The 20,901-nt window shown below is 40.5% G+C and overlaps 2 protein-coding genes across 2 annotated transcripts; one reads left to right on the forward strand and one right to left on the reverse strand.

The window, feature by feature from the left end:
* Positions 1 to 1,260: 1,260 nt before the first annotated feature.
* LOC117736077 (kinesin-like protein KIF2A) lies at positions 1,261 to 15,979 on the forward strand. The gene is given in 23 exon segments (XM_034541121.1): positions 1,261 to 1,473; positions 3,431 to 3,525; positions 6,421 to 6,543; positions 7,535 to 7,589; positions 7,892 to 8,008; positions 9,570 to 9,670; positions 9,821 to 9,916; positions 10,417 to 10,471; positions 10,586 to 10,748; positions 10,964 to 11,054; positions 11,174 to 11,183; positions 11,186 to 11,212; positions 11,215 to 11,235; positions 11,346 to 11,437; positions 11,524 to 11,666; positions 11,942 to 11,988; positions 11,991 to 12,145; positions 12,272 to 12,382; positions 12,477 to 12,544; positions 13,861 to 14,008; positions 14,315 to 14,416; positions 14,830 to 14,965; positions 15,071 to 15,979. Coding segments are annotated over 23 exon segments (2,103 nt in total). The 5' UTR covers positions 1,261 to 1,412; the 3' UTR covers positions 15,157 to 15,979.
* Positions 15,980 to 17,018: 1,039 nt separating this feature from the next.
* dimt1l (DIM1 dimethyladenosine transferase 1-like (S. cerevisiae)) lies at positions 17,019 to 20,816 on the reverse strand. The gene is made up of 12 exons (XM_034541122.1): positions 20,633 to 20,816; positions 19,765 to 19,838; positions 19,577 to 19,663; positions 18,936 to 18,997; positions 18,737 to 18,830; positions 18,605 to 18,654; positions 18,385 to 18,508; positions 18,160 to 18,252; positions 17,993 to 18,057; positions 17,823 to 17,886; positions 17,627 to 17,733; positions 17,019 to 17,505 (listed from the first exon to the last, which is right to left on the reverse strand). Exons 1-12 carry the CDS (start codon positions 20,688 to 20,690, stop codon positions 17,463 to 17,465), a joined length of 921 nt encoding a protein of 306 aa, XP_034397013.1. The 5' UTR covers positions 20,691 to 20,816; the 3' UTR covers positions 17,019 to 17,462.
* Positions 20,817 to 20,901: the final 85 nt, after the last annotated feature.

Consider the following 20,901-nt stretch of genomic DNA (forward strand, 5'->3'; position numbering starts at 1 on the left):
AGTAAGATATCATTTAAATGTTGTATAATAACAAATTGAATTGACTATATCATAAGGTTGACTTCTAAGTATTTCTTTTTAAACAATTTGCTATTATAGTGACTCAAGATCTGGAATTACATTAATTTAATGTATGTTGATTTATCGCAACACTAAACATCTTGTTACAGATATTTTGACTTCCCAGTAGGGGTTTCCCTCTTTCATGCACATATACACTTTAAATATGCTCATTTATGTAAACAGTTTAAGTATAGTATTTAAAGCACAAAGTGTGTCATTTTTATGTTTTGTGTTTTGTGTCATATTATTTGAGCCACTGCAAAATCAATTAGGCTACTGTCAAATTAAAACTAGTGTGTAACCAAATATTTCAGTCATATTGTATATTTTAATTAAGTACTACGACATACCAGGTTAATAGACAGTCACTGATGCCCAGTAAGCCTAGAACAGACTGGTGAGGCACCTCGATATTTTTTAAAACAGATTACCGGAGATTACATTGCATTAGATGTCTGACTGTCCGTTTTCAAAGGCTTAAGCCTGAGTCAAGTCACCAAAAAGTGTACTGAACAAATAGCAAAACATGGCAGTGTGGAGAAACAATAGTATAGTGACTCAGTAAAGTGACATGCATAAATTATTCATAGCCATATAGAATTATTTATTTTTGAAGCCACATCAAAGTGGCACTGTCTTCAGTCATCAAATTGCATTTAAGGGTCCAGCAGTTGAACCTTTATATGCTTCAGACTCACTGTTGTTTTTCATTCTCTAAATTGTATTTTGCTAACACACACAAAAGCCAGCGCCACTTAAGCACTTACTCTCCCATCATTTCGAATTTCTATCTCATAATTATGACTTTTTGTATCTAATAATTATGACTTTCTATCTCATAATTTTGAATTTCTTTCTCATAATTATGACTTTTTTTAATCTAATAATTATGACTTTCTATCCCATAATTTTGAATTTCTATTTCATAATTATGACTTTTTGTCTCATAATTTCTGCTTTCTATCTCATAATTATGACTTTTTTAATCTAATAATCGTGACTTTCTATCTCATAATTTTGAATTTCTTTCTCATAATTATGACTTTCTATCTCATAATTTTGAATTTTTATTTCATAATGTTGACTTTGTATCTCATATAGCTACATCTCCATTTTTTTAATTTTACTGGCAGAAATGGGCTTACATAAAGAGCAGATTTTGCCGGATTTTATTTTGAAAAAATGCCGGACCGGAAACGATGTGCTATTCCTTCTAGCTAACGCTACGAAACGCTAGCTCATTCTACCGCCTGCATCTTCCTCCGCGACCATAGACTGACAAACACAAGAAGCTCATTCACCCGCCACATAATAAGTCTTTAATTTGTTAACTGTTTAAGTAATGTAGAATGGCGTCGTGTTTTGGGAAGATTGTCGTTGGTACTTATGTGGAGATAAAGCGCAGTGATGGTGAGTTTCAGCCGGTCTAATATTTCCCCGTCCCACTGTGCAAGTTGTCAGCGGATCTGTGTTGCTGCGGTTGCTGTTAAAAATACAGCAACCGTTGTTTCTGCAGAGCGTTGCGTTCACGTTAGCTGCAGGAAAACATGAACGTTAGCTGTCAGGGCGGAGGAGTAACGTAATGCAACATGGCCCTTTGAATGAGCTCTCATCTTTTGTTAGCAAGCTTCTCGGCGATTCAAGACACATTTGTTGTCTGGTCTTGATTCATATCGTGAGACGACACCAAATGCTTTCAATTGGGAATTAACGACGCCAAGACACCAACGATAGTACCGCTGAATAACGTTACCCAAGTGGTTTTGTTCTGCCACGGACTGGGAATGTGATATGAGCTAAGCTAGCTCCATTGCTAACCAAGCTAACGTGAGTTCAGTAGCTGGGCACCAACGTTCGTTAGCTCATGTGGAGCTAAACGGCTCACTGTGCTGGTGGTAACTACAGCTGTAAATTAACGCTGTCGTGGAGTCCAACCACCGGTAATTTAGCTGGTTGACCAGTAAGTTAGCTTTCCCTTTTGGCTGTTGGCTTACACCCAATATAATGAGACGCTAACAGACGCTTATGACGGCTCTGTGCTTCCTTCCTTCCACAAGTACTGCATACTGCATCAGGAAGAAGCTGTGATCACAGGAGTCATTTCTGCTCCATCTTTTTTTTTTTTTTTCAAGGGTTAACAGGGGAGTCGACAGGGAAGAAGAGATGCTGCTTATTTTATGACTCTTCTCTATGTGAATGTAAGCTTTATTCTGCCGGCCCTGTGTAATTGTCGAACATTGCTTCAGGGCCAGGGAGCCACAGATGACTGACAAAATTCTGTCATTACTGCTAACCCTTCCAGGATTAGGCTACACCCAGTTTTTCAGTAAACCTTCAAACAACTAATTCGGGTTTGAACAAAACACTTGAATGAAAATAAACCGTTCAAAGCTAGTGGCAAGGGTGTGTTTTTAACTGTCACATTGGTTGTTGTTGATGATGTCGTCCTCAACTCCATCATCCCTGGGTGAGATGTGAAAGAATCACTCAGCAGGCCGAGAGAGAGGCGGTCCCATTTCCCTGCTGGTTGGTGTTGTCTCCAGAGCCGGGATTGCCCTCTCTCTGGGGGGTTGGTGGCGGGACTGGTTCAAATTCAGGCCAGATTCAGGCCACCACTCCATCTGTTACAGCCAGCTCCCTAGATTCTGCCAGACGTTTATCATGCTAGCCTGTGTTTTTGGCCCTGTCAGCCCTGATGAGAGCAGGATCTCATGGAGAATATAATAATAATAATAATAATAATAATAATAATAATAATAATAATAATAATCCATTTAATTTATATAGTGCTTTTCTAGATACTCAAAGACACTTTACATTATACACCGTAGACACAGCTACGGGGAGCAATGCAGGGTTAAGTGTCTTGCTCAAGGACACATCGACTAGGGCGGGGATTGAACTGCCAACCTCTTGATTGAAAGACGGGCATGCTAACCACTGACCCATAGTCGCCCTGTACATAATGTTATAATACTATTCAGTATATAAAATGAAGTTAATTTGTGTGCTGTTTAATGTTGTACATGGATTAGCTGTTACTTGGCATTCATTCTTGTGTGAAACTGTGTATTTTAAAGCAGAGTCCTAGATAGAGACGTGTCACCTACCAGCTTAGTGATTATGGACTGCAACATATTTCTCAATCCATGACATGGTGGCACAGTTTCATCAATGAATCCCTTTGGTTTAGTTGTGAAACTAATGCTTTGAAGGCTATTCTTTGGGCTTAGCAGAGATTGACACACCCCATCTTGTGTGTGTGAAAAGAGGGAACAAACATTTGTATTATTGCTATACTTGTAAACAATACAAATATTTACACCGTGGTTGCTACTAAATGAGGATGTTTGTCTTTCTATGACAGGACGAATACACCAGGCAATGGTGACCTCACTGAATGAGGACAATGAGAGTGTCACAGTGGAGTGGATAGAAAATGGAGACACAAAAGGGAAAGAGGTAAATTATCATGTATTGCCCCGTAAAGCACCAGCATGTGCTTCTTTTTTTCCGCAGCAATAAATAATGCATTCAAAAATGTTCAGGAGTTGTGGGGATTACACAACAATCTTGAATGTCCTACACTCCCACCAGAGGACACCCTCTATACACAGATGTGCATGATGGAATCAAAGATGTTCTATGACAAAGATGATGCATTACAAGCTGACTCTAAGCCATATCCATTCTGAACGGTCTCTGACCAAACACAGCCCATAACTCTCGACATATGTTCCACACAGTGTATATCCAACTTTCAGCAATGCAGCCTCATATTTTGCATGTGTGTGTCCGTATATATATATATGTATATATATTGACATGTTGTAAATGCAGCACTGTACATTCTGTTTTTGCTGTATTTTGGACAGTGAAATTGATATCTGGTAAATTAGTATATTCCATCATCTGAAGCTCTCTCTGTCTGTCTACCTTCTTCTCCGTCTTTTGTTACTTTCTCCCTATTGTTTCCTTTAGTTAATATATTGCTGATATAAAGTTATTACAATTGCTATACAACATTAAGGCTCCCACATTTTGAATGCAAAAATCACATTACCACACTGAGTGGGATTCTTTTGGTATTAAAGACTTAACCCATGTAGTCTTAAAATGTGTTTGTTAAAAGTTCATAGTTTCATTCAGACAGTGTCCGTCAACAGCTTGAATTCATGTCAGTTACAATTGATTTCAATAGTGACAACTGGATCACAGATTAACTACAGTCCGTTACACCACCACTTGTAGCACCTATAAAAATAGATATAACCTTACTTTCGCATCCTTTACAGCACTGAATGGTGGATGTAATTCAGCTTCTTTGACACAAAGTGAAATCAAATCTCTACAATGTATCTAGCCTAAATGCAAATCAAGTAAAGGTCTTTCTGGGATTGATAATATTTTTATATTAGATATTTGTTCAAATGTTGTTCTTTGGATTTTTGTTATATGCAAGAATTTGTGCAGAATCTTTTTAAGAGTGATACAAAAATAATCACTCTCAATCATCACTCATGACCCACTAGAAGTGTGTGGTGGTGTCTGTATTTACAGAGACCCTGCCCTGTGCCTGTATTTTCATCTCATTTTGTTGTGTATGGGAAGTTTCTGGACATTAGCAAAGAGCCTTTTGGCCCCACGTGGGGTTGTAACTCCCAGACAATAACAGTATGCAGGGTGTGCAGCCCTTTGAGGTTGTCGAATACTGTTGCTTTGTCACGCCCCTTGGCGTCTGATACCGAGGCACAAGCATTGCATTCATGGGCAGAAGGCCCATTTTAGCGTTGTCAGATACAAAGCGGCTGTATTTTACAAATGAGAATGTGTCGTTACATTGCACACATCGCCTCCTTCCTCTCATGTTTGCAGAGTGGCTGTCTGTCTGTTTACCGAGGCACACAACAGCAGAGCGGGCATGATGAAGGGTGCCCTTTGGCTGTATTCAGTCAAAATCTGTTTTAAATAGTTTACTGTCACTGCTGTTTGTGATTGTGGTTTTTAAATTACGTATGCTACTTATTCCACATATCTGTCAAAAGTTTTAAAAAATTTTAATAAAAATTTTTTAACTTATTTTTTTTACTGCTAATCCCCAAAAATGTATTGTATGTAATGTGGAAACAAAGTTCAATTAAATTTATTTTGTACAGCCCAAAATCCCAAGTTTACCTCGGAGGTCTTTACAATCTGTACACATCACATACGACATCCTCTGTCCTGGGACAAGAAAAACTCCAACCCCCCCAAAAACAACTTTAACGGGAAGAGAAAAAAGGAAAAAAATCGCAGTAATAGTAATGTGACTAATAATAATAGTCGCAGTGGGTGTCATTTGGGCCATGGCAGGAGGCACGGCCACGGTCCAGCTGTAACCACGATCCATGGAAACCTGTGAGGCGAGACAGCGTAAACTCTTAACTGACGGCCGTAAACAGCAGGTGCTGATAACAAGGGGATTGGCGTGCAAGTCACACATATAGAGGTGGAGCTGGAAGACCCTCTGCGGGTTCCTGGTCAGCTACAAGAGCAATGAAGATTGAGTAGATGGACGAAGTGTCTGCGTTGCTCATCCGTTGAAGCCTACATTTGGTGGCCTCTGGCACATTCTAATATCACTATTCCATCATATACACTGATCAGTATTGCATATTGTACTAAGTTTGAAGGAGAATTGGGTTTCCTGTGTGTTTTAGCCCATAGTAAATGGCTATTAATCATTTTGGGTAGCATCGTTCCTATTCCTTTTTCTTATTGACATTACTCCACACCTAAATACTCTTAAGACGCCAACATTGTTGGTCTCATAGCTCTGAAACAGAGGTGCCAATCACAGTTAATTTTGATAACAGCAGCTCAGCCAGAGGGAAAGCTGTACCTCATGTCTGGATGGATTGGAGTGTTTCAACATCAACAACCAAAATTGCTTTGGTGAAACTGTTTATGTGATTTATATTGGACAATTCGGACCCACACTATTTCAGCAATAATTCTAATATATATATCACTCGTACACGGTCCCATAGTTTAGTAAATGAATGTTACACATGAGCATTTGCACTGCAGTGTGTTTCAAGGACAAAACACAAGATGCTGCTTTGCTTTAAAAAAAGTTTGGAAAAGAGGCTATGATGGGCCCTGGTAACTGAATATCAAGTTATAAACAACCAGTCTAATGTGTGTAGAGGTCTGTATGGTTATCCTGGAGCAGCTGGTGTGGTAAAGTTAAACACTGCTCTGACAAAGCCCTCCTTACACACATGTCAACTCGCTATAAGTCTCTAAGATGCCAAACATCCATTAATTGGCATTCATGTAATCTGTTGGTATCGATACTTCTCTGTTTTTGGACAGATCGACTTGGAGAGTATATTTGCACTTAACCCAGATGTGGCTCCAGATGAGGAAATTGCCCCAAGTCCAGAAACTCCACCCCCACCTACACCCACATGTGTGAAGGTCAACAAAATTGCCAAGGTGAGTCCCTAGATGACACCCTGTAACAAATCGGTGTAATACGATTTGGATCGTTTCAACAAAAACGCAACTTCTATTCTTTCTTTGGGTTGTCTTCCTCCATGTGCGGGAGAGAGCAGCTGAAGTGCTTACTCGTGGAGTTATGTGGCAGCAGTTTGCACGACCTTAATATAGAACCTGGATCCTTCTATAACCAACTAATTGGTCCTGTTAAGTACACTGTGTGTGGTGCACAGTAGATTAGGGCTGCTCCGTTATGGCATGTTCATACTGGGATTATTTTGGTATATATTGCAATTGTGATGAAACCTGCTGTACAGTACAATATTCAAACAAATGTTTATTGTATAAAACATTTGAGGTGAAAACTGTGAGACAATGTTAAAGGAGGTGTTGTGTGAATATAATCTGTACAGAAATCACCCTCACAGCCTTTTGTGATTTGGATTTGTTCTGCTACGCTCATTCATTTTAATACCTCTGTGACCGGTACAAACGACCACTTGGATGAACTGCTTAGAATTTGGTAATCAAAGGTAGAGGCCACAATCATTAATATGTTAATTATGACAATTTCACACAAACGTCTAAATACCTATTCGCACGGGCTAGTATTTCTCGCTGACCACTAGTAATTTGTAATTGGGAAGGTTATCTGTGACCTTTTCTGCCTTTACCTGGTCAATAGTTATGGAGGCGTACAACCGCAATGAGGTAATTCTAGTCTAAATATAATTTAAGATGTGTGCATTGGCAGTGTCGTCACAAACATTCGTCACGATCACGGAGGCCTCTGTACTTTACTCATCTGAACCTCTGATTTGTCTATTGCAGGAGGAAAAGGTTGAAAACTGAATGGGGGGAAAAAAATATGTATTGTTTCCTTTTTCAGGGCCAGGACAGCTAGATAATATGTAAGAGTTAAATTAAGAATCACTGAACCCTAAACGTCTTATCCTAGAATATATTACGCCTTCTCTTTTTCTTGCAGAATCGTCGGACGATAGCCCCTATTAAGAATGACACTCCGTCCAGGGATAATAGAGGTTTGTTTCATGCATTTCTCTGGGAAATTATCTTCCTATTCTTGTGCTTTAATCTTGAAAATGAACTTGGTAATCCAAGAGAAAAGCAATGATCCATATATTAAAGACACACCAGTGATCAGTATTATCCGATTGCTTAGATCTCACCCCAGAACTCAAGTTGCAAATTCTGGGTAAAAGTGATTTTTAATTAAAAGAAAATATTAAAGTGTACATGTTTAATGCCACGCTCAAAAGTGGTGTGTTAGCAGCATGCGAGTCATGATGTGTCTTTCTTAAGCTTTGTGGATGTGTGTTTTCAGTGATTCCAACCCGGGCCAGACAACCACAACCTCAACAACCAGAGCCTGCACCACCACCTCCATCTCTGCAGCCTACACAGCTCACTCAAGCTCAGACACAACAGCAACTGCAGAATGGTAACATGATTAAAACCGTAGTTTGCTTTTAATGAACCTAAAGCCTAAGCTGTGACCTTTTTCCAGAAATTTGTATTTTTAGAGAACCAGTTGTCAGCATTTGGCCTAAAGTTGAATTAATATCTTTGGTGTAAATGCTACATTTTCTTTTCTAAAATTGTGAAAAATGCCATTTGCTTTTTGACATTTACAATATGTTTGATCAATTGATATACGCCATCTGTAAAACGATTCATATTTTGTTATTGGCCACGTGTTTATCACAGAATCCTCACTTCACCCGATATCGAGAAAGGAGTTGGGACAGCTCTGTATGTATCACCTGCATGTTTCCCCTGCCCTCAATAACTTATGATGATTATTATAGACTCCACAATAGAAACTGAGTCCTCTAGTTTGATGAGATGATTGTACACCCAAAATGTCTGCCAGATACTATTCCAAGCTGTGGTGAAGTAGCACAAACACAATCCATCCAGCAGACATGCTCTCTGGGTATTAGACGGGCAGAAAAAAATGTTGCTGCTGGTTGACTGCGCTGTCTTTTCCCTGCTGTCTGATTTCTGCTGAGTCACACGCAGGCACACGCATGGAAAAACCTGCGGCTCTGTGCGTTACTCCACAAGGCTCAGACAACATCAATAACCTTTTTCTAATCATTTGTTTCTTTCTAACTGCTCACTGTCATTTCATGAACTGAGAGGAGAAGGACGAAAATGTAACCCACAGTTAGTGATGGTGCTGAATCTATTTTACACTGTCTTGTCCTGGTGCTGAGCCAGCTCATCTTCTCCTCCCAGATTAGAGCAGATTATTAATCCCTCTGCTCTTATAGTCTGTTTTCAGGGACTGGAGCCAACGCCAGGTCATGAATGTGTTACAGAGCTTTAGCCAGGCTTTACAGTGGGAAGCAGTGGCTGTAGCAGCGAGCTAGGGCTAATCAGATAACCCTGTTTCGTATGAACAGTGCAAGCAATCAGATGTGTTTGGTGATTTGTGTTCTCTTATTATGGTTTGTGATTGACCTAAACAATACTAATCTGTGGGTGTGCGGTAATGGGAAATTTGGAATAAACTTCTGTTTTATCATTTTAATCATACTTGATTTGAAACCACCTACTTTTATTTAGAGTATTTGCAGTACAATGCACATATCTTAATTGTGAGTTACGTGTTTTAAAAGTCTCTTGATCCAGTTGGGTTTTAGGATGCTGATGGAAGGAATAATGAGAAGATTTTGAACATACTGTAAGGGCCATTTGTTGGTTTTGCAGAGAAAGAAGCTAGTGTTTATTCTGGGGGCACTGTGTGCCAGCCGCTGCATTGCAGTCTGTCCTTGAGCTCTATTACTGATCTGCTTTGTTGGATTTAGCCCAAAGTCTCTCTTCTGTTTGAAAGACTTTCATGAGAAAGGAAAGATTCACAGACGGAAATGTACTGTTCAAACCAAGCAAAGAGGAAGTAGAAGAAACTTTTTGGAAGAGACCATTTCACAGAGAAAGGATATTGGCATATCCTGTGAAAGGCAGTGGAGTTACGGTTTCTCTTGTTTTTATGGCAGCGAGGAGGAAGTCAAACTGCGTGAAGGAGGTGGAGAAACTGCAGGAGAAGAGAGAGAGGCGCCGGATTCAGCAACAGGAGCTCAGAGAGAAGAGAGCTCAGGTACATCGATGTTATTCACCTGATTCCTTCCTAATATTTAAAACATATTTATGTGATCTTGATAGCCACTTACATTGAGATGAGACAGTGAAATACAGAAGATTGGTTAACCTATTGGTGAATAAGATGGCTCTTCTTGCCCTCCTTCAGGAGGTGGATACCACCATCCCTAACTATGAGATCATGTACATGATCCGAGATTTCCGAGCCAGTCTAGACTACCGGCCCCTGACCACAGCAGACCTGGTGAGTAGATCTAACTTCTCTTTGTCTCCTGATTGTTAGATGTAGGGCATTGGGTCAACGTCATCATTGCATAAATATAAAGATTTGCATAACATGTGTCGGCACATTGCAATAAATGGCTGTGCTTATTCTACGCGGTTCTCCTGGAGAACAAGCTGCAGCTTAAATCATCACCCATGATCCTCTAAAGTGCGGAGGTATTTTAGACAGGAGACCCACAAATGTGGTGCTCTGTAAAGTAGTCCCTTAAATAGGTTTCCTAGATGTTAGAAGTAATATCTGCACCCCTGCTGTTACGTTTGTAAAGTATTAAATAATAATCATCCTTGATCAGGAATTTAAAAAATCATCTTTAGAATATTCAATAAATTGGTCGTTAGATTAATCATGTAATCGGAAAAAATCATCATCAGATCAAGCATTAAACAAATAATCGTTGCAGCCCTAGTTGGATGTTGAACCTCAGCAACAATATAATAAAATGTTTGTCTTTGTTGCAGATTGAAGAGCACAGAATATGTGTTTGTGTGAGGAAACGTCCACTCAACAAGAAGGGTAAGGTCTCCTGTCGCTGAACATTGGTCTTGTGACCATCATTATGTTGTAATCTATTATGTTTTCCTCCAAAGTATTAATGTGAATGGAAATCTTGCCTCTGCGTTGTTCCAGAGTTGGGCATGAAGGATTTGGATGTGATCACCATCCCCAGTAAGGATGTGGTGATGGTTCATGAACCAAAACAAAAAGTGGACCTGACCCGCTACCTGGAGAACCAGACCTTCCGCTTCGACTACGCCTTTGATGACAGCACCACCAATGAGATGGTTTACAGGTTTGTAACTGCAAATTAACCAATAGACCAAAGTGTTTAATGTGTTTGCTCTAATAGTTTGCAGAAGTTACACCTGACTAATCAATGCGGTTAGAAGAAGGCATCACTTTGAACAACTGAATTAACAGTTATTGTTTGTTTACTAAATGTTTTGCTGTTATAGCTTTCTTTTACAGATAGTGGTGAAGAAATGTGTCTTTCATCTCCTCCCGCAGGTTCACTGCCAGACCTCTAGTGGAGACCATTTTTGAGAGGGGCATGGCCACCTGCTTTGCCTATGGGCAGACAGGCAGTGGAAAAACACATGTGAGTCACATGCAATGGGGAAAAAGCCCAAACCGCATTACTTACTTGAAATCAAAACTCATTGTTCCTATTGAGAGTTTTGCTCTATTGTATTACCCTAACATATTGTCATATTTTAGACTATGGGAGGAGATTCTCTGGAAAGAACCAAGACTGCGCTAAGGAGTTTATGCATTAGCTGGTAAGTCAGTGAGCTACGTTTTCTAGTGAGTACATGTGTTCAAATAAAATGTGTTTGGTTATTCTATTACAGTTTTGGTTTGCTCTGATGAAATTTCTCTTTTTATGCAGCTCGGGATGTATTTCTCATGTTGAAGAAACCCAACTACAAGAAGTTAGATCTACAAGTGTACGCAACCTTCTTTGAAATTTACAGCGGAAAGGCAAGTGATGTGTTATCGTATGTTTGTTAGTTTCTTTCCTAAATAAAGCATTTGCCAATGCTGACTATGTATGTATGTATAATTAGGTGTTTGACCTGCTGAATCGTAAAGCTAAGCTGAGGGTGCTGGAGGACGGCAAACAGCAAGTCCAGGTTGTTGGGCTTCAGGAGAAGGACGTCAAATGCACGGAGGAGGTCTTGAAACTCATAGAAGTGGGAAACAGCTGCAGGTATAGCAATATAGTTATTGTTTGTGGGGCAAGACTTAGAATGTTTGTATTTATTCAGTATATGTTATGATTATAGCATGGCACATTTTGTTCTGCATGACATTAGTCACTTATTTTGCAAGTGTCTTGTACTAGAATATGACTTAATAATTCGTGTTCATGGCAAATGATAAAGTCATGCACATGTTTTACCTTTTCTCCCTCCGAAAGTTGTTCTTTTCTCCTCTCGTCTGCCTTGTTTGCACACAATTATTATGTCTTCATCTCATTACCAGAACATCAGGGCAGACATCAGCCAACGCCCACTCATCTCGTAGCCACGCCGTTTCCAGATAATTCTTCGGAGGAAGGGCAAAATGCACGGCAAGTTCTCCCTCATCGACCCTCGCAGGCAATGAGAGGGGGCGGATACATCTAGTGCGGACCGCCAAACTCGTCTGGAGGGAGCTGAGATCAACAAAAGCCTGCTCGCCCTCAAGGTTTGTGGACAATGATGGCAATAGCTCTGTGTAGGACAGCTAATGCATTTACTATTAACTGTGAAATACTCAGTGTTTGAAAGTGGTTCATTTATTTTACCATACAATGTGTCTCTTTCGTTTCAGGAGTGTATCAGAGCTCTTGGCCTTAACAAGCCTCATACTCCATTCAGAGCCAGTAAACTGACTCAGGTCCTAAGAGACTCTTTCATCGGGGAAAATTCACGCACGTGCATGGTCGGTTAATTGCTTTCAATATCCTGTGTCCATGTCTTTACACTGTATATCTTCCAGATGGTATTAATTTCAATGATCTTATTTTTCTCTGCAGATTGCAACAATCTCTCCCGGTATGACATCCTGTGAGAATACCCTCAACACACTACGCTATGCTAACAGGTGGGAATATGTTGGCCAACAGTGATTTGGACAATGCTTTAATGCCCCAGTAGAACTTATACAATGTCACACAATTATAGCTCTTTTATTTCCTCTATAATCCCCAGTGGCTTTAGATTTACAATAGATGTACCAATGTTGTTGTTGTTGTTGTACATTTCTCTGCCAACTCTCAGTAGTTCTGTCTGACTCTCTTGTATCCCCACTTCTTTTCCTGCTTTGTTTCCCTCTCCTCCACTCTTCTGCTCCTCTGTGCCGTGGTGTGGCTGGTGCCGCTGAGTAGAGTGAAGGAGTTTGGGATTAGTCCGTCTGACATCCCCTTCTCCCAGTGTGGTCAGGGGAGTCGCTCTGATAACTCGCCCACCAATACCTTTGAGTATGATGACTTTGCTGCTACCTCTCCCAGCAGGTCAAGCCCTCCCCAAAGCACAACACTACAAGCATACACACAAAACACACACAATGCATGCTCTCCCTCCAAGTATTTATCATGGTATGATATCCATGATATCATTTGAGCAATTTTCATCATCTCCACTGTCGTCTGTTCCTTTCTGTTCACCATCTGCATGACGTAACACTTTTCATCCTCTTCCCCTGCTTCTACTTTTATCTTTGGCAAAGCTTGTGGACGTAACCTTTGTTCTTTTCATTGATTCCTGAAGACCAAATACATCTGTCTGTCTATGTGGTGTCTTTTTATTTGTTCTGTGTGACAACGCCAACTGTGAAAGCTGGCTGGAATTACTCTCAATGAATACATGACTGGTCATAACGTGCCTTAATAAGGTGTCGGTAAGTGCCAATAATGACATTAAAACAGCCACAAAGCTTTTTAGTAAAAGCCCCCAGGATGAGCTTTTGTTTTACCAAAGTCTCAGCTCTCACAAAGTCCTAATTAATTATTGCTGTACCTGCAGGTCATGTACAGGGAGGTAATACCTCCTCAGGTCTGTGAGGCTTCATTGAACATGAGCTCTGACCATCCAGACTCTATCATTTACATTCCTATACGGGTGGCATGTAGAATGGCATCATATTGTACACCGGATATGTACTCTGTCTGTGATCAAGTTAGCATGCCCATTGTGCGTGAATAATCAAATAAAAGAATTATATTAGGGTCTGCAGAGCCAATGCAGTCATCTTTCCGTATGCGTGATGTCACAGCTGTCATGATGCTCCCACCCTGTGCCGTTTGTAAATGCCTTCGACCCCACAGTTGACATCATACCCGAATCAAACAGCGGCCATGCAGTGTGGCTCTGTGCTGTGAAAGAAACGGTCCCAACCAGCTCAGTGTCTTTTCTCTGCAGGGTGAAGGAGCTGGCAGTGGACACCAACCAAGTGATGGAGGGGGGTCGACCCAACATCCATCCTGTCAACCAGCTGGATCTTTTAGACGAGGACTGGCTGAGTATCTCGCCGCAAAGAGACGACCTCAAACTGCTCTGTCAGCAGAATGTGAGTACACAAGGTCTCGCAGTATATGTAACCTCATAAAACAATGTCAATATACAGCATATTGTGTTATTACTTTTTTCTTATTCGCCATTTTCTCGGCAATCGTTCAGCCGATCCACTTTGCACGTGGCAGTTGTATTGCTGAGTGTGAAGTTGGTTGGATCAATCAAGACTAGTTATAAGTGAAGAGGAAGGTCCACTGGGATGCAGATTTTAGCAGTGGTATCAGAAAAAAAATATTTTTGATTTTGTAACTGCCGAAACATGTTAAATCTGCTTCTGTGTCCCCACAAATATGTTTCCCAGGAGGAGGAAGTGTCTCCGCAGCTCTTTACTTTCCATGAGGCAGTGTCTCAGTTAGTGGAGATGGAGGAGCAGGTCCTGGAGGACCACCGAGCGGTTTTCCAGGTCAGAATACTGAAGATAACATACAACTCTTTAAATACTCGCTCACATGACAGACATGTAATCTTTCAGGAATTTTCACATTTCTATACAAATTGATGAAGGTATACAAATACAGTGAGAAGCGACTAAACTTTGAATAAAAGCCGTTTTCCATGTTCTCTCGAGAAAACATAACACTTCGGCATGAGTTTCTGTGATCATTTCAACCATATTCACAAAGTCAACCATATTCACCAGAGTTTCATAGTGAACAGAAAAAGATTTTTGAACTATTTGATTAAATTGTTTAGAGCTCAACGTCCTTTACAGATCTACAATTTAAAGAATTTCAAGTTGCCGGAGGGGGTCACCTACAGATAAATTGACTTATTAAATGTAAATTTAAATATGTTGTATGTGTCCTCTGTGAGCAGGAGTCTATCAGATGGCTAGAAGATGAAAAGGTACTTCTGGAGATGACAGAGGAGGTGGATTATGATGTGGAGTTGTATGCCACTCAGCTGGAGCAGATCCTAGACCAGAAGATAGAAATCCTCACTGAGCTCCGAGGTATGACTGAAACACACGTTTGGCCCTTTGATGACAAAACATCCTGCTCCAGCAAACACTAATCCATTTCTTTCTTTTTTTTACAACAATGTCCTTTCCTCTCAGATAAAGTGAAGTCATTCCGCTCTACACTCCAGGAGGAGGAGCAAGCAAGTAAGCAGATCAATCCCAAGAGGACACGTGCTCTTTAGTGGAAAGTGGCACATACAGAAGCAAACACACTTGATGTCCAGCACAACTCGGGCTGTCTCCAGCAGCCGTGAAATTGGAATAAAAGGACAGACTGATGTACCAACAGGCTCAAGGAATTGCATTTATTTTGATCCCTCTCCTAACAAAACTGGCTGTTCATTCACTATGGTCTCGTTAGAAAACTTAGGAAGGACAATAGTTGTATTTCCTTCATGGAGAATGTATAGTCTCCCCTCTCTGTTATTAAATTATTTTCTTTTATACTTGTTTGTACTTTCTTTGAACAGAATATTTTTCACCTGGTTTCAGAAGAGATCTTCATTGAACATGTTTTTACGGTTTAACTTACAAAACCAGTCTTTGATTTCTGGTTGCCCTGGCTGACATGTCTGCATGTGCACTCTGATGGCGTGCGTACGTACGCCACTGTCGTTGGTTTTTATGCTTTTGGGTCGTCAGTTGGCATTGTAAAGTCATTATTATTATAAGCGGTCTCTTCTCTCTTTTTCTTCCTTCTCAGAGCTTTTACCAGTTCGGAAGAAGCCTTTAACCACAACGTGCTTCTTCCTGTGTATTTCTTTCCTTATGTCCCTGAGTATTTTACATGTAGTTTCGCTCTGTGGCAACTGATTTAAAAACTCGTACTTGACGTAAACAATGTTTTCCACCCGTTTAACACTGTTATAAAAACTGAAACTAGAAAAAACTGCTATTAATACATGTATAGTAAAAACCATTGCTCTACCATCGGTTGTGTTTCAGTGTTTGCACCGGATGTAATGTAATGCTGGATGAAGAATAAAGGTACATGTTTCATTTAAATGGCTTTTGTGACTTACGTTATCCAAATATAAAGGACTGAATAACTTTCTTTAAAAAAAACATGTTTTTAACCTTGCGAGTCTGTGTGCGAGTCGTCATGACAATATGGTCCAGAATGTGGAACTAGAGGTGGTTTCTGCCAGATGTTTATATTTCTGTCTGACTAGACAGATTGTATCATCGCGATAGCTCACAGTGCAACATGCAGTCAGGAAACTTTACAGGTGTGTTGAGAGGACTATTACGACTTCTTTATGAAATGCTATACTATGAGTTTGAACTTCATACGATGCTATGACGTTTTGTTGCATCTGCGCCGGTGACAGACGTGGCTGGAGGCAAAAGATCACGTTGGACAGCGTTGTAGTTGCACGTTGTGGCCGCTGGGTAGCATCAATTAACCGTGAAATGTTCCAAAGAATCAATAGCAAAACTACAAACACTTCCGGTACGGACTATCAAAATAAAGATTCCGAATACAGCTGCACATTGTAGCCACCAGAGCATTAGTGAAACATCAGGCGTTCTCACGGTCAAGTTAGCGTCAATGTTATACGACAAACATTTCCGGTAAGTACTATCAAAACAAAATGTCTAGAGCCCAGGTTGCATTAAATTACTGAAAAATGTGGTTATCAATCATCTCCCTTCCGCTACCGGTCGTAATTGTTTTATTACGCCAAGAACGACCGGAAGTCAATGCTCGATGCGCGCTCACGTGTGACTTATTCATACTTTTAATAATCTCTTTGGGTAAATGTGATGGGTATTACAAAAATGTTTTGACTTCTCCAAATAATATGGATAATTACAACAAAAAAGGTTTAAAAGTGACGTAATGGTAAATGCACTTTACACTACAATAAACTTGATTCACACACAGGCTATTGTCTAAATATACATTCACACCAATGACCAGCCTTCAGGACCAATGTGGGTTACAGCGTCTTGCCCAAAGACATGCCGATATTCCGATTAGTGGACGGCCAATAGATGCAGCAACATTCAGCCAGATGGTGTTCACAAGAAAAGACACCTGTACAATCTGAATTTATTTTAAGGAGACTGCACACAAACAAATATCTACCATTATCATAAGATCAGGCATTAACTGTAGAACACTTTAAGCTTCAAATAATCACACATAATTTTTCAATGAATGACAAACACGCTGGCAGGACCTCGCACAACCAAGAGGGCTTTTACAGCTTTCATCTGCCAAAAGCCACCCAGGGACGCTTCATCAGGGCAAAATAGCACACTCAATATGAGCTCTTTAAATGTCTCTTCCATTATTCTTTGTACATTTCTTCCAGCTATTTTAACCAAAGGAGGGGAAGAAAAGATCAGTCAGATGATCTATTTCTCTACACTGATCTGACCACTGATCTCTCTCCCCCCCCCCCCCATCATCATCATCATCATCATCATAAAGGCAGGGCATGACAGTCATAGCACTGTTCTCCTCCAATCACTCTGCCATTTAAGTAAAGTGGATCCCTGCAGCGTTGAATGCATGAAGCAGTCTGAGGATGAAAAAAAACTATCACAATTAAAACTGGTAAAAACATATATATATATATATTTTAGTAGATCATTTTGGGGAAAAGGGGTTTAAAATAAATAAGTAGTAGCAGTTCAACTTACACCATGAAGTCATCAATGTCCATGGTCCTTGCTCTCTTCTCACTGAATTCAACCTCCTTCAAAACACTCTCAATCTTATTGATGATGCTGAAGTCGGCTGGCACTTCCTGTCAAGATAGAGCACAAGTCTGTAGATTCAAACTTGCTGAGGTGTGATCTTCAAAGTGCAGTCTCAAAAAAAACTACACAGACTCACCACATTGTTTACAGAGCAGTGAATTCTGTAGTTCTTTTCCAGCAGCTGTTCTACTGCAGTGGACCTGGAAATTATAAAATCAATATGATCATCTGCTTTTCCCTCTCACATGCTTTTGACAGAACAGACTTGGATTAGTGTGGCTGTGTGTCCAGCAAGCAGGTACTCACTTGAAAGCTGCATTGAGGGTTTTGTTTTTCCTTACAAAAGCTATTCTGACCAGGCCATCCCACTCCTTTTCAGGACAAAAGAAAACAGTAAATATCTAGAATGTACCTCCTGTTTTAACTACAGCATTGTCACAGCATTTGAACAACTATCAACAGTCAAACCTCACCTGGAAGTTAACTGGAGGAGGAGGATTTTTTGGTTCTATCCTGACAACGCTTGACTCCACTTTCGGAGGGGGGCGGAAATTATTTTTTCCCACCTGATCAAGAGGAAAAGATCAATACTGCGACACAGTTGCTGCAACACCTGAACAAGCTTGATAAGAGGGAACACTGTCATGACGTTTCGGTTTTCTAAAGCGTTGCTGTTAGCAAGTTGAGTGAACACAGACCTTCATGAGATGGTCGACTCGGGCCAGTAGCTGAGTGTTGATGGACAGTCTGCAGTACAGCTTGTCTCCAGGTTGGGCAACAAGTCGCATCGCAAACTCTCTCTGGAACATCAACACGGCACACCTGAGCAAAAGTAAAACCCAAAAGAGTGTCTAAATGCTCAAAGTGGACGTAGAAAGAACACAGCTAAGACTCAGTGAGCCTCCGGGTGATTTGTACCTGAAGAAAGGTCGGTGCAGCAGGAGCTTGAAGACAAACGGTGACGAAATCTGCAAAATGAAGAAAAGTCAAGTTTGAGATCAATGTTTTGAATGACGCTGAATCAACTGTGTGGAGGAAACATGTCTTTACCTGGTACGGTAAATTAGCCACACACACGTCAAAGAAAGGCAGATTGGTCTTTAGCACATCTCCAACTAATATTTGAAGTTTGGTCTGCATGGGTCTGTTGGAAAACAACGTCCATTAATTAGATCATGTGTTCACTTTGTATTTAACTGCAGATACTATGCAAAATATGTGGTGGCAGAGTGCTTCTGTCTCTACTCACGTGCACTGTACTCTTTTCTGAAGTTCTGCCACCAATCTGCCGTCCAGCTCACAAGCCACCACCTGCAGAAACAGCAATTTATGTTCAAACTGAACCGTGACAATCAATCATTTTCTCTCTTTTACCAGAAGAGGTGAATGAGAAATGTGAGCTCGACACAATTCAGGTCAGTTTGAAGCATGTTCAACTTTCTAAGAATTGTAATACATTTGCCTATAAAGCTAATAAGCAGCTACACTTGAGTAGTTAAGTTCTAAAACTAAAGAAATAATTTCTTGAAATTAAAAAAAGAATGATCCTGGCAACACAGCTAGATTCTAACCATAGACACACAATAACTCTTCCACTCTTTGCTGTATGTTTAAAGGCTTTAAAAAGGTTCACAAGAGCTTTGGGCAAACACAGGACAATGTGATGTAAAAAAGTGACAGTGATCACATTGAAGTAAAACATCTCAACCTCATCTTGACGATTATTAAATGCATAATGAGTAACACCAGGGAGACTATGATCTATTCTGTGCCGCCCATCTTTGCTTACAGTATTATTCACGGGGCTTATGACTGCAGATATAGATCATTGTTAATACATTATCTGATAAAGAATGCACCAAAGCAAGAATGAATACACTTCACTCTCACCTTCTTGGCTTTTTCCAGCAATTTCACTGTCATGTTACCAGTTCCAGGTCCCACCTCCAGAACCACGTCGGTCGGCCTCAGCGCAGCCTGAAAACAAAGCCACAGCGTGGTTTAGGAGCACTGTGCAGAGGATCATAATAGAATGATCCTCTGCACATTGACTCCTCAGTATCAGAGTGAACTGGTACCTTCTCGATGATCCCATTGACAACCAGTGGATTCTTCAGGATGTGCTGACCGATGCCGGTGTTGAACATGATCCCTGCAACAGACGGGATGGGGGCACTTTGAGCTGAGTTTGTGTGACGTTAATAAAACAATTCATGGTAAAATAAGTAGATGCAAGGCAAGGGCCCTCAATGTTTTGTCTCAGGAGTCGGCATCTATGTGGAGAGTGAAACCTGCAACACCGACTGTTGCTTTTTCTAAGCTGTTTCATTGCAATACTCTTCAATGAGGGAATTAATAGCATTCATATTTATAAAAGTGTAACAGACGGTCTCATGTGGTTTTGGTATTGGAGATGATATGTCCCTTCTGGGTTCTCGTAGAGAGGAAAAGTCACAAATAAATTAAGAGTGAAGCCGTGGGCTGAACAACATGTCTGATCTTTTTTTAAACGTGTTATAAGTCCACCTCACACACGAACCCAGAACGCTCCGTCACAAAAGCATGATTTGGTATCTATATAGAGCTAATATTTGTATCTACAATTTAAGATAAAACTAATACCCATAACGTACTTATTCAACCAGATACTTGATCAACTGATTATTTGGTGGACACTACATGCAGAAATAACCATCATAACTCAACACCTCAGTAATCATCTTAAACAATACGGGGCGTCGCTGCTGGTTAAATATTCAGTCTGTCGTTAATGTCACGGATATAACTGTGTGACGTGAACACGGGCTGTGACCCCAGTGGAGCTCAGTCAACAGTCAGCTGCTCGCTGTGTAACATTAGCAGAGACATGATGTGTAGTGTAACATGTTGGTGTTTTCTGAAGCAGCTGATTGCTATCATGCTAACCTCTTCTTTGGAGAAACATACCTTGGTTCTTGGCCTCTTGGTGCCGCCTGCTTTTCTTCTCCGCCTTGACTTTAGGCATTTTTACTTGATTTTATTCCAGGTGAAGATTCAGAAATCCAAATTAGAAACTATTAAACATTTAAGTCTGCGCTCAGTAAGCACGTGCAGCGTCTCGTTCTTCTTCTTCTGACAGGACGTGTAGTAGGTTCATCTCTCCTGCCCCCCATGTGTCGCCCTCTGGTGGCAGCTGGACGCAATCTACATTGCTCTTTTAAATTGATCATAAAACA

This window comes from Cyclopterus lumpus, chromosome 9, assembly GCF_009769545.1.
Source record: "Cyclopterus lumpus isolate fCycLum1 chromosome 9, fCycLum1.pri, whole genome shotgun sequence".
NCBI classification, from domain to species: Eukaryota; Metazoa; Chordata; class Actinopteri; order Perciformes; family Cyclopteridae; genus Cyclopterus; species Cyclopterus lumpus.

Coding starts and splice junctions, on each gene's coding strand:
- dimt1l (XM_034541122.1), bottom strand. CDS start 20,690: ATGCCTAAAGTCAAGGCGGAGAAGAAAAGCAGGCGGCACCAAGAGGCC. Junction 18,831..18,935: donor CAGAAAAGAGTACAGTGCAC/GTGAGTAGAGAC, acceptor GTTTTCCAACAG/ACCCATGCAGACCAAACTTC. Junction 18,509..18,604: donor CTGCACCGACCTTTCTTCAG/GTACAAATCACC, acceptor ACTTTTGCTCAG/GTGTGCCGTGTTGATGTTCC.